We start from the raw sequence: 13,735 nt of genomic DNA, 5'->3' as shown, positions 1-13,735 counted from the left end.
CGGGATTGATGATTTGTACGTGTGTCGCTGTGTGCCGCTGTGGCCATAGCCGTTGCCACGGTCATGCTGTGTGACAAGCCGCAGTGAAACCACATTGTGCGGTAAAGGATCTCTTCAGCTCGTGAACTTGTAGACCGTGATACTCCCTGCTCCATGTGCCTGTCATCTTCCTCCCGGGACCAGCAGTCTGGCCTGGGGATGTCCGTGGCAGGCGCATGAGAGAACCAGCGCAGGCGCAAAGGTGTTCTCTCACGGACCTGGTTGTATCACACCTGCGAACCTTCCACTGTGAATGCGAGTCCCGCAGCTGAACTCAGAGCGGCTGTGGGATGTGTCCCACCTCTTCCTTGGGAGGAGCCATGAAGTTATGTGGCAGAGTGTGGATACAGGGTGTGAAGAATCGGGGCCAGGGATGAGCTCCGTCTCCCACACCAGTGTCTAGTAATACGGAAAAACGCTAAAGCGTCCTGGACCCCGAAGCCAGGTTCCCAGAGCAAGGCCACCTCTGCCGCTCCCTAGCCTGATGGACGGGAGCGAGGTGCTTGGCTTCTCTGAGCCTCTGAGTTTCCTCCTCTGTCATTGGAGAAGGGCTGCGGAGCTCAGGGGAGCTAATCGGTGTTCTTCTAAGCAGGCAGAGACCCTGCCCGCTTCAGGAAAGTGCTGCGTAAGTGGATGCTCTTGGGTGTTCCTCACTCCATCTGGACCTGGAGGGAAATGGCTTCCCTGAACGAGTCTGCCAGAGCCTGCCGGGAGGGGAGGATTGCTTTTGCTTGGGAGGATTAGAAAGGTTTCTGTTCTGGAGCAGGTTTGTGGGGCCTGAAGGCTAGACAGGAAGGAGAGGGCCTCTTTAATAAAAACTTCTTCAAACCTAGAGTGCATATTTACTGAGAATGGGGAAAAAATCTCTAAGTTAGACTTTTATAAAAGTGGATGAATACCACAGATCTTGTTTGCATTTCTGGCCTCTATCCAGGCTACTCCAGCTTGTCTCGTCTGAGGTGGGAGATGAGTAACTGGGGACAATTCACATGCGGCCATGGCTTGCCACAGCGGTGCCAGGCTGCGGTCCCGTGGCCGTGTCCCGTGGCCCACTGACGATGATGTGCGCGGTTCTGTCCCTGAGCACTTGCGTGCTCATGCTGATGAATCACACTGGTGACAGTGCTGTGGACCCATCGGACTCCTTGAGGGGGAGCTACCTTGGGTACCCTGAGACCCAGTCTGGGACGTGGGAACACCAGACGTTCACTCCATTCTCAGACCCGTCTGCTGGTACTGCCACAGGTCTGTGCCCTACAAGACAGGTGTTCTGGAGGCGTGTTTTCTGCATCTCCTGTTAAGAGAAGAAAAGCAACGCACGATGTGTTTATTCTTCTATGTGGTGCATCTTGAGTCACGGTGACCCACATGAACACCCCACGAAACCCGAGCTGTGTAGTCGCAACCTCCTACCTCCCCACCAGATGCCCCCAAAATGCTTGTGGCCGTCTCCGCGCCGCCTGAGATAGGCAGAGAGGAAAGAGATGGTAGACGTAACTTGAGCGCAGTGACAGTGTCTTTGCCAGATTTCACCAAGGCATAGAGCTGGGCTAGCTTAAACCCGGTTATCAAATTCAAAGGCGAGCCTGGCCAGATAGCGTTATCCAAAGTGGCGAAGACCACGTCGAGGGGTGTTCACGTGGCTGACGGCACCAGGAGGGGAACACGGATGCCGTATGTGGTGCGCTCTAAGAAGGACGCAGTTTGCCTTCTGAGGTGGTCTTGCTGAAAATACATCAACCCAACCCAAAGTGAGGCAAATTCCTTAAAAACAAGGCCAAGCCTTACCAGTTTTCTTAAAGGGGGGGCCAAGGTGATGAAAGATAGAGGCTCTATTCAAAACAGGCCAGCCGGCAAGCGAACACGCGTGACCCTAGGACGCATCCAGGGCAGTGAAAGGACATCCGCTGGGCTGATCGCTGACGTTTGAACAAGTCCCGAGATCGTACTGTTGTGTGGATGGTGGCTTCTGGCTTCTGATTGTCGCCCCGTGGCTACAGAAGCTGTTTCCGTTTGGGAAGTCTGGGTGGAGGCTGGAGAGGTCTGTGCCGCTCACAACGTTTTTGTAGGTCTGAAGCTATTTCAGGATGGAAAAGTCAAAAAATGTGTTTTCGGCTTTCAAGGTTTTCCTTTTGCTCATCCAAAGAGTATCTGCTCTTGTCATGTCCTCTCGGGAGAGGAGCTACTGTATGTGGAGTTCAGGTGTGTTGTCGTGAACAGGATCCAATGGAACGAGTCTGCGCTGCCTAACGTGTGTTTCTAACCCCAGTGCCTCATCCACTGTAGGTTTCCGTAACATGCTTGCCCACTAAATCTTAAGCCCTCAGAGCTCAAGGTGGGGAACTGTGTATATTTGTGCTTGTCTGCTGGGGGCCTGGTACAAGGGAGCGCTTAATTTATGCACAAGGATTGAACGAGCAAGTAAATAAAACAGGCCATGCAGTGGGCATCGCTGAGCGCCGTGAGATTTCCCCTTTTTTTCCCTCAGGAGACCTGCAGGTCGATTAGGCCCTTCGCATGCTCTACCCCCTTCCGTGCCAAGAATGGTCATCTTCCTTCCTGTACAGATAAAGATGCTCAAGCTGTCAGAGACTTACTGCTACGGGAGGTAATATATTCATATATCTCCTTCCCTCCTCTCTCTCTCCTCTCCTATTTTTTTTTCCCTAAGAAACAGGATTATACTCATCAAGTTTTTGAAATTTTTCTGTTTAACAATGTTGGGGGGCGCCTGGATGGCTCAGCCCGTTAAGCATCTGCCTTCGGCTCAGGTCATGATCCCAGGGTTCTGGGATCAAGTCCCACGTTGGGCTCCTTGCTCAGCGGGGAACATGCTTCTCCCTCTGCCTATTCCCCTGGTCATGCTCTCTCTCTCTCTCTCCCTCTCTCTCTCTCTCTCTCTCAAATAAACAAATAAAATCTTTAAAAAAAATAAAGCTGGGAACTTTTCCCTTAACTATTCACCAACATAGTGTTGAATTGCTGTGTCGTATCACACTATGAGGATATAAAGTGGTTCACCAAACATATTCTCTAAATGGGGTTTTTTCCCTCCTTGTCCCCAGTTACAACCTCGGTTATATAGCTCATTGGGTGTGTGTTTCAGTTACATCTTTGTACGTATCTCTGCTCATTTTCTTGGGATAAATTCCTTATGGTGGAAACACTAAGCAATTCAGGTAGAATTTTGGCTTCTCTATAAAATCTAGTCCTAAGTGCCGCTTAGCTGACATTATGTGACTTTCTGGCAGTCTCATGTCTACAAAAGCCCCGTTTGAAGCTATTCCCAGTCTTAGGTCAATTTCTCACAGATTAGGAATTATTGCGCATATTCCATACTGTCTTCCCCGTGTGTATGATGTGTCAACAAGCCTGTAATCCAAGCCTAGCTAGAAGGAGGCCCTTTCCGACGAACTAAGGGTATCTTCCCTAGTGTGTTAGCTGCCTGTGGTCTTTCACAGCTCAGTCTCGCCCTGGTGGGTGCCATTTCTGCTAACGCCTGTCTGATGATGGTGGGTTAGATGCCGTGTCTGGGGGGACAAGAGAGGAAGTGAGTAGGAGACAGGTCTGACTCAGATGTGTCTTAAAAGTGGACTCTGATGACCCATTAGTAAACCTCACCCACCCCCACCCCCCCCAAAAAAAAAACCTGATAGGATATGTGATGAAGAAACGAAGGAGGTGCGCTGATCAATGAAAGAACGGATGGTGTCCCGGCGTTTAGGACCTAGCAACCAAGGGATTTGTTTGTTTTATTTTATTTTTATTTTTGTTTTATCTTACCCTTTTTTTTAAGTGGGCCCCATGTGGAGCCAAACGCAGGCCCAAACTCACGACCCTCAGACTAAGGCCCGGAGACCAAGACCCGAGCTGAAATCAAGAGTCAGCCATCTAACCGACTGAGCCCCGCCCCACCCCCCCGGGCGCCCCTGGGACCTAGCAACCGAGAACTTGGAAGGTGAGGACAACGGGTGGCAGAATGTGGGGACAGCGGAAGCCTGAGGAGACGGCCTTGGAGGCGAGCGGCTGGCTGGTGCGGTGGCCGAGACCTCCCGGGTGCCCTGCCAAGGAGCAGCCGTGGAGGAGCAAGGAGGGTGTCCTTAGAGGAGGAGCTGCGTGGGCTTCTGTGCGTCTGGCTCGGTGGCCGGCCGCCCTCCTCCCGCAGACACTCCCCCCCGCGGAGACTGCATCACTCCTTAGTGGAGGTATGGCCCCGCTTTGTTGTGTGTGTCTGACTGTGGTAAAGTAGAACACAAAATTGATCATTTTACCACACCTGTAAGCGTACAGTTCAGTGGACATGCATAATGTTGTTCGGCCACCGCCACCATCCATGTCCGGGACGTTGGCCTCTTCCCAAACGGAAGCCCTGTCCCCGTTGACCGCCACTGGCCACATTTGTGTCCCCCCCAGCCCCTGGCAACCCCTGCCCTGCTTTCTGTGCCTAGGACTCTGCTCTAGGCGCTGCACAGAAGCGGAACCCCACTATTTGTCTCTTGGGTCTCTTGGCTTATTTCACTACAATGTCTTCAAGGTCCATCCGTGTTGGAACAAGTGTCAGAATGTCCTTCCTCTTTAAGGCTGAGAAATCCTCCCTTGTGTGTAGAGACCCCATTTTGTCTATCCATTCATCCCCGGATAGACATTCGGGTTTCCCCCTCTTGGCTGTTGCGGAGGATGCTGCTACGAACGTGGCGGGGGTGGGGAGGGGCAGGTATCTGCTCTCTCTTCCGTTGGGTATATACCAAGAGCTGGGATTGCTGGATCATGGGGTAATTCCACATTTAATTTTTTGAGTTTTTGTTGTGTCTCCTGCCCTCCTTCATTGTGTCTTGACTCATTGACCACCCAAGTGTTTGCTTCACTCACTCTCAAAGATTAATTTGCTGTTCCTTGCTTTCCCATTTGGATGCCCATTCCTGGTCTCTTCTGACGTGGATTCGAGTGGTACCGCATCAGCGTCACCCACCAGTGAAGCCTAAGGAAAGTGTAAGTGGCTGACCAGCACAGAGGGCCACCTAATCCCACGTAGAACCTCTTCAGCTCTCTCCATCCCGCAGCCTTTGTGCTGTGACACCATAGTAACATCATCGTGGGACAGCCTCACTGGGGTTTTTTTAGGTTATTGCTATTTATTTTATTGGTATTTCATTGCCCCGTTTAAAGTCCACCTTTCCTACTCCACAAAGCCCACCTCTTCTGAAACTGCCTGTGTCCTCGCCATTTGCTTCCCCTTTTCTCTTTCGTATTCTCCAGTTACCCAACATGTGTAGCCCTCACATTTGGTCTCCTTGGCTAGGGGGAAAAAAAATAATCTGTCTCTGCGACATGCCATCGTTCCGCCCTTAGAAGTGGAGACTTTCCAATCTGAACCAAAGACCCGTCAGAACTCAGGCAAAGTGTGAGGTATACATTGCAAGTGTTAATGAAAACTAGCACCTACTAGAACACCCCATTGAAAGGTTTCCCATCTCGGAGAAAGCATTTCAGAGTTCACAAAGCTCTGTTAAATTCGAAGGATGGAAATTACGTTCAGGCTATAAGCCAGAGTCTGGTAAGAATATTTGTGTTTTAAACTTCCTGAGGCCAGAAAATAACCAGAAAACTACAATTAGGCTCAGTCTCTAAGTGCCCCTTGTTCCTAAGGGTCCTTTACACTGAGCTCACATAGTGATTCCATATACATAGTCCTCAAACCCGAACAGGCAAGCAATAACAAGGGTTACAAGGAGGGGGAGAAATTCGAGCCCTAAAACATTGCTGGTAGGATTACCAAACGGTGCGGCCACTTAAGGAAACAACTTGGTGGTCCCTCACAACGTTAGACAGAGAGTTACCTTGTGACCCAGCAATTCCACTCCTAGGTACATACCCAAGAGAAATGAAAACATATCCATACAGACACACATCAGTGTTCATAGCAGCATCATTCATAATAGCCCCAAAGGGAAAACAACCCAAGTGCCCATCACCTGCTCAAGAAACGGTGGTAGATGTATACAGTGGAATATTACTGGGCCATGAAAAGGAATGAAGTACCAATACATCTATGGATGAACCCGCAAAACATGATCCTTAGAAGAAGCCAGACACAAAGGCCACGAATGGTAGGACTCTGTTTATAGGAGCTACCCATAAGAGGCAAATCTGTAAACACGGAGAACCAGGGGCCCGGGGGCGGGAAGGGGCGGGTAGGGAAGAACTCCTAAGGGGTACAACGTTGCTTTTATAATTCTCTTAGGGGGCCCTTCCTTTTAGCAAACAGTAGACAAGCCATAAAATGGCTGTCCTTTCTACCCAGCTCCCGTGTCACAATGGCCCCAATGTTCCAGAATTTTCTTTAAAGGTTTTAAAATGTTGGCGTAAGTGCCTGTGTAGGTTTGTCAGTGGTACGTAAGTAGGGCCAGAGGACTTGGATGAGACGAGATCCAGACTGTCGCAACAGCACCCTTCAAAGTCCTGGTGGTCTCGTCCAATGTTGGGTTGGAAGTGGCCCCTTAGGAGAGAAGGGGCCGGCTGCCTGATGGCAAAGGGGACAGCGAGTGTCTGCGGCAGGCAACCCCAGAGCGGCGGCGAGAAGCGGATCTCCTCTGGAGCCAAAGACAAACGGGTCGGTGTCTCCACTGTTCCCATAAGGTCATGGAGCTTGTCTCCGTTCTCCCCATAAGGTCGTGGAGCTTGTCTCCGTTCTTCCCATAAGGTCGTGGAGCTTGTCTCCGTTCTTCCCATTAGGTCATGGAGCTTGTCTCCGTTCTTCCCATTAGGTCATGGAGCTTGTCTCCGTTCTTCCCATAAGGTCATGGAGCTTGTCTCCGTTCTTCCCATTAGGTCATGGAGCTTGTCTCCGTTCTTCCCATAAGGTCATGGAGCTTGTCTCCGTTCTTCCCATAAGGTCATGGAGCTTGTCTCCGTTCTTCCCATTAGGTCATGGATGTTGTCTCCGTTCTTCCCATTAGGTCACGGAGCTTGTCTCCGTTCTTCCCATTAGGTCACGGAGCTTGTCTCCGTTCTTCCCATAAGGTCACGGAGCTTGTCTCCGTTCTTCCCATTAGGTCACGGAGCTTGTCTCCGTTCTTCCCATTAGGTCACGGAGCTTGTCTCCGTTCTTCCCATAAGGTCACGGAGCTTGTCTCCGTTCTTCCCATTAGGTCACGGAGCTTGTCTCCGTTCTTCCCATTAGGTCACGGAGCTTGTCTCCGTTCTTCCCATTAGGTCACGGAGCTTGTCTCCGTTCTTCCCATTAGGTCACGGAGCTTGTCTCCGTTCTTCCCATTAGGTCATGGAGCTTGTCTCCGTTCTTCCCATAAGGTCATGGAGCTTGTCTCCATTCTTCCCATTAGGTCACGGAGCATTTAACATTCACATGAGAGCGAGAACGTGGTCATGTTCCTCTTGACCACATGGCATGGGTTACAGAGACTCGGGGGGTTCTGTTGCGAGTTTCTGACTCAACAAGGCCATCAGTGCTGGGCTGGGTCTCCATCTTACAGATGAATTCAGGTTTGAGAAGGAGTTCTGGAGGAGGCCTCCAGGGACACATTTGGCCCACTCAACAAACTTCACATGCCCATTGGGTACCGGCCTTCTACTAAGTGAATTGTGAGTAAGTGACACACTGTTTATGCCCAGCTGGAAGGCGTAGGTCAGTAAGTACTTAACGACAAACGCCACAAATGCTGTCGTAACCGTTTGTGCGGGGTGGATAGTGTTCCATCGTATGAATAACCCACAGTTCCTTTGTCCCTTCTGTAGGTGGGTGTTTGCGTTGTCTCCAGCTTGATCCTGAACCCTGCTTCTGCTGATAGTTTGCTCTTTCCCTTCCATTCTTAGAATTTAATGTGTAATTTACACACAATTTGCAGATTGCTAAAAGCAATGTCCTCTAAATTCTGTTTGGAAAATATAGTCACTTTTCGTAAAAATCCTTGTTAATACATAATGTTTATTACATGAAGTAATAAGTAATTTTAAATTTCTCACTTTTAATTCCTGATATGATAAATATCAGTGGATATAAACTGTGAACAAAAACTCTTTGGGGTCATCAATAAATTTTTTGGGTTTTTTTTTTCTTACTGCAGGAAAATACATATAACATCATTGAGCATTTTAACCATTTTTAAGGGTCCAGGTCAGTGGTGTGAAGTAGCTTCTTGTGTGCAACCATCACCTCCCTCCAGTATCCATCTCCAGAACTTTTTTCACCTTCCCAAACTGAAACTCCATGACCCAGTAACCACCTACCTCCACCTCTTCTAAGTGCAAAGGGTGGAGACCTTTTTGGTCCTGAGACCAAGAAGTTTAGCAACTGCCGACCTGGCACAGAGCCCGGGGCTCGGGAGTGCTGCAGGAGGCTGAGCCGCTACCCACGAAGCCCTCCCGTGCCCTCCCCACCCTCCCTGCTCCCCGAGGTCCGGCTCAGCCCAGGGCCTGGCGCCACTCACCTCCCTCAGAGGCAGCGTGGCCTGTCTCTGTCCCGCTTCTCTCCCCCTTCTCGATTAATCGTTTACCTTTTAAGAGCGTTACGTGTTTCTGGCAAAAAATTAAAACCGAGGAAGAGAGGATGCTGGGCATGGCGGGAAGGTTGTACCTCCAGGGCCCTTACCCCAGTCCTGCTTCCCAGAGGTGACAACTGTTAACCATTTCCTGTACCCAGAAATTCTCTATTCACATGCAAACATGTTTTATATGTTTGTATATATATATATATATATTGTGTTTATACATATATAAACATGTATTATACGTTTGCCCTAACTTTCACTGAAATGAAGCCATTTCTTTATTTTAGAATGAGCACAGGAGGGTGGGGGCGGAGAGGGGAGAGGGGGTGCAGACGGAGAGGGAGAGAGAATCCAGGCCGACTCAGTGTGCACTGAGCGCGGAACCTCATGCTGGGCTGGATCTCACGACCCTGAGATCATGGCCCCAGCCGAAACCAAGAGTCGGACCCTCAACCGACTGCACCACCCAGGCGCCCCAATGGAGCCATTTCTATACACATGCTTTTGCAACACGCGTTTTCACTTAGCGAGGTATTTCGAAGAGCTTTCCTTACAAGCACACACCTCTTTCTGTCACGCAAACCACACGTGAATGGTAAATAAATACGTCCCAGCGTGGGATGCCCCCATAATAAAGTCCAGACCCCCTGATGCTCTCCATGAACTGGCTTCCACGCCTGCTTCTGCCTTATCTATTCATTTCTATACTTTACCCCTTGTACACCCCCATTTTCCCCCAATTGAAAAAGTAATAGACTTTTACCTTAAAACATAAAAAAAAAAAAAAATCACTAGTAATCCCAATAGAGGCATCTTGTCTTGCATTTTTCCAGCTTATTTTAGGATGGGCATAAATAAGGTCACACTACAAACTTGTAGTTTTATTATCTGTGTTTTAAATTCAACCCATCACGGATGTTTTCCCACATTATGAAATATTCTACTTTTATATCTGCTAAGTCTTATGGCGAATGAACAAGAGCTCCTACAGTGTAGTTATGTACCAGTTATAATTCATCCTCCATTGCTTCATAACTTTAATGAAGTCTTTGTTATTGTTTTTATTTAAAAAATCATGCTCATGACAGAAATACCTTAAGAGCCTTGAACAGCCAGACATCATTTAAGAAATCACAATCCGGGTGCCTGGGTGGCTCAGTCGTTAAGCGTCTGCCTTCGGCTCAGGTCGTGATCCCAGGGTCCTGGGATCGAGCCCCGCATCGGGCTCCCTGCTCCGCGGGAAGCCTGCTTCTCCCTCTCCCACTCACCCTGCTTGTGTTCCCTCTCTCGCTGTGTCTCTCTCTGTCAAATAAAATCTTTAAAATAAATAAATAAATAAAAATAAATAAAAAATAAAAAATCACAATCCAAGGTCATAAACAGTGCTGAGTGAAAGAAGCCAGTCACAGAGGAATGCCTACTGCATGATCCCTGTTTTGAAAAACAGGCAGAATTGAACCAAGATGCTTGGGGGTTCATGCTAAGGTGAAAAAAAGATAAAGACAAATAAGGAAATGATAATGTTATATATCTTAAACCAAGTGGTGTCTATGTGGTTATTTGCCCTGTGATAATTCATTGAGCTGTACACTTAGATTTTGTGTGCTATGCGATTCTTCACAATACAAATAGTTTTAAAAACTCATAATCCCTCCAACCCAGTTAAAAATGTCTCCTACTAACTTAGCATACAGACTTCCAGTTCTACTTATATCCATGATTATATGTACTATTTTGTAACTTACTGTTTGTACTTGATATATTGGGGACATCTTCCTTTTGGTTACATTACGTTTTAATGGTAATTAGAATGGATGTAATCAAAAAGGTGAAACATATCAACTGTTGGAAAAGAGTTAGAGAAACTGGAACCCTCATGCAGTGCTGGTGGGAATGCAAAATGGTGGAGCCACTGGGGAAATGGTTTAGCACTTTCTAAAAAGTTCAGCAACACTTAACCATATGCCCCACTAGCCCCACTCTAGGTGTCTACACAAGAGAAATGAGAATGTATACCCATACAAAATATTACATAGAAATGTTTAGAGCAGCACTATTCATAGTAGCCCAAACTTGGAACCGATGCCAATGTCCAAAAACTTAAACTGTGGCCTATCCCTACAATTGAATAGGACCCAGCAATGAAAAGGAACAAACTATTCATACGTGGCAGGACGTGGATGAAACTTAAAACATTATGCAAGTAAGCAGAGCCAAACACAAAATACTACACCGTGCTCGATTCCAGCCGTGTATTGAACATTAGCACATAGCTCCATTGCATGGCTATAGCATAACTTATTTAACCAAGCTCAGTTGTTGGACTTGACCGTGTGTCCCATTTTTCAGTATTACGAACAGTGCCATCATGACCACTTTATGACTAAATATTTGTGGCCGATCGTAATTATTTCTTTGGACGAATGCCCCAAAATGGAACTGCCTGTGTGAAGATTTTATTTATTTATTTGAGAGAGAGAGAGAGAATGAGAGATAGAAAGCACGAGAGGGAAGAGGGTCAGAGGGAGAAGCAGACTCCCCGCCGAGCAGGGAGCCCGATGCGGGGCTCCATCCCAGGACTCCGGGATCATGACCTGAGCGGAAGGCAGTCGCTTAACCGACTGAGCCACCCAGGCGCCCTGGAACTGCCTGTTTGAAAGTCGGCACATTTTAAGGCTTTTGATGAATAGTGCCAAGGTCCTTCACAAAGTGTGCTTGCTCTACGCTCCCACCAGCAGAATGTGAACGTCCCATGTCTCTATTCTCAAATATAGCTCTGCACACCCACGGGGGGTTGTTCCAAGCCCAAGGGCCCCACCCTCACGATGCTCTGTGTTTGTTTGCAGTTCCCTGGGTGCGCGGCCGCCATGCTCCTGTTCAATGGCGCTAACTGCCAAGTGGCAGGTTTTGCTATCGCCACGGTCGGATGGATCCTCACCACCACTTCTATGGGCCTCGTGGAGTGGAGAGTGTGGTACCTGGACAACACCTCTCTCTTTCCCTCTGGCCTGGTGTGCGTGGGAATGTGGAAAGTCTGCATTTACCACCACATCAGCAACTATAACAGAGCCACATTTTGCCACCGTTACAACTACCGTGATACTTACCTCCCTCTTGATATTCGTGTTTCTCAAAATCTCCTGCTGGTCGCCAGCATTCTAGGCCTTTTAGGGAGAGCCTCCCTCATCTTTGTACTTAGAAATGCGTGCATGGGAGTTCTTTGGAAGAATGCCACCTTCATTCCATTTGTTGCGTCAGGAATTCTGAACCTGGCTGCTGGCATCTGTATCTCAATCGCTGTGGTCTGGAATTACCACTCCATGATGAATGAAGAGGGTATTACCTTCCCCCCATCTCTCTCTATACCCTTCAAGCCAAATACTCAGGAGATTGGCAATGCCTTTCTGGTGGCATGTCTGGCTGCCTTCATGATGATGTTAAGTGGGTTACTTTTCCTCTCTTACAAATTCCCCATGGTTAGCCAAGTGCATCCTCAAACTTCAGAGATGTAAAACTCCTGGTTGCGTTGGCTTTGCGAATCCAGCTTGACCAAGAGTTTATGAGAAGTATTAGTAGGATGTTCTATCAAATATTTCCAAAGATTCAAGACCATGGCAAAGGTAGTTTGGGCAGAAGGTGGCCAACTATTTCCTTCCTTTACCTTTACCTTCTGTGTCTTCGTTTCATTGATTCACCAGTTCATTGAATTGAGGAAATTTCATTTAAAAAAAAAAATCTTCCTCACCTGCCACTTGGTCTTACTGGATCTGTATTTTAATTATTGTTGAATAAATAATCAATACTGTAAACCTAGTGTGTAGAAGTGAGATTTTTCTGTGATTCTCACGTTTCCTCTTAAACTTCTGCTAAAAACAACCAACTTTATTTCTCGTGGTATGGTGATAACATCACTCTATCATATAAAATTCTCCAAAATATGCAGAAGTAGAATAATAGAAGGAATCACCCCACACTCATCATCACCCGCAACAGTTATCAAGATTCTGTCATATTAGCTTTATAGCTCCTTGCTTTTAATCTGTTTTTTTCCAAAGTATTTTAAAGCAAACCCCAGACATTATCATGTCCCTTCATCCTTATGTACTTCAATATTACTTTCTAAAAAATGGACATTTCCTTGCATGACCATATTATACCTAAAAAAAATTTAACAATTACTCCTTGTTACCAAATACATATCAGAATTTTTAAAATGCCTCAAAAATAATTCTGCGATTTTATCTTTTCCACACAACATGCCCACTCTGCCTCTTAAATCTTAAAGTATTTCCCTTATCTCACCCCCTCTGCCTTTTTTTCTTTTTGAAAATTTAATTTTTAATCTATACACCCAACGTGGGGCTCAAACTCAGAACCCCAAGATCAAGAGTCTCATGTTCCACCTACTGAACCAGCCAGGCGCCCCTGCCTTTTTTTTTTTTTCTTCTTAATAGTTTTGCTTTGGTGAAGAAAGTGGGTCGATTGTCCTACCATTAAACTTGTTACATTTCGAGGCTTGATTAGATTCCAGGTCAGCTCTTTGTGGAAGAGTATTTCAAAGGCAATGCCCTGTACTGAGTACATTATAACAGGTGGCATATAGTAATTTACCTCTTTAGTGATGCTAAGATGGATGCCTAGATCCAGAGGGGAAAACTCAACCCCTCTTGTAAATTTCATCAGCCTTCCACCTTTTGATGGTCCTTGTGCAAATCAATTATTGCACTAAGGATTACAAGTGATGACTTTCTAATGTGAACATTCTTGTCAGATTTATTAGCTGGGATGCTCTTGTAAAGAAGAACTTTCCCTCATCAAGTATGGCCACTTGTGTTCTCTAAAATGCAGCTCATACGCAAAAGGCAAGGTAAATGCTTCATTTTTTTCCCTTTAATTGTTAAACTTCTAGAGGAAGGAGGAAGAATGCATTAATTATCTTGGTGTTGACCTATGTATTTTTTAAATTGTTTTCAGTATCAGTTTTCATTTTTGTCTTTTTTCTTTTTTGAGTATCAAGAACTCATGAGACTGTTTTCATGTTTTGGTTTTTTTTTTTTTAAGATTTTATTCATTTATTTGACAGGGAGAGACACAGCGAGAGAGGGAGCACAAGCAGGGGGAGAGGGAGAGGGAGAAGCAGGCTTCCCGCGGAGCAGGGAGCCCGACGCGGGGCTCGATCCCAGGACCCCGGG

At 47.1% G+C, this 13,735-nt stretch overlaps 1 protein-coding gene across 2 annotated transcripts; it reads left to right on the top strand.

The window, feature by feature from the left end:
* Positions 1–70: 70 nt before the first annotated feature.
* CLDN34 (claudin 34) lies at positions 71–12,302 on the top strand. Of its 2 annotated transcripts, XM_088028879.1 has the most exons (4): positions 71–2,241; positions 2,528–2,647; positions 3,836–5,028; positions 11,390–12,302. In XM_088028879.1, exon 4 carries the CDS (start codon positions 11,411–11,413, stop codon positions 12,053–12,055), a length of 645 nt encoding a protein of 214 aa, XP_087885005.1. In that variant the 5' UTR covers positions 71–2,241; positions 2,528–2,647; positions 3,836–5,028; positions 11,390–11,410; the 3' UTR covers positions 12,056–12,302. The 2 variants fall into 2 exon arrangements, with proteins under 2 accessions (XP_087885005.1, XP_027970797.1); XM_028114996.2 differs by having other exon boundaries at positions 71–2,647.
* Positions 12,303–13,735: the final 1,433 nt, after the last annotated feature.

This window comes from Eumetopias jubatus, unplaced genomic scaffold, assembly GCF_037043125.1.
Source record: "Eumetopias jubatus isolate StellerSeaLion01/CBP00866 unplaced genomic scaffold, mEumJub1_p1.0 scaffold_11, whole genome shotgun sequence".
NCBI lineage: Eukaryota > Metazoa > Chordata > Mammalia > Carnivora > Otariidae > Eumetopias > Eumetopias jubatus.
The sequence above is the reverse complement of the archived record's forward strand: the minus strand, read 5'-3'. Positions and strand labels throughout refer to the sequence as shown.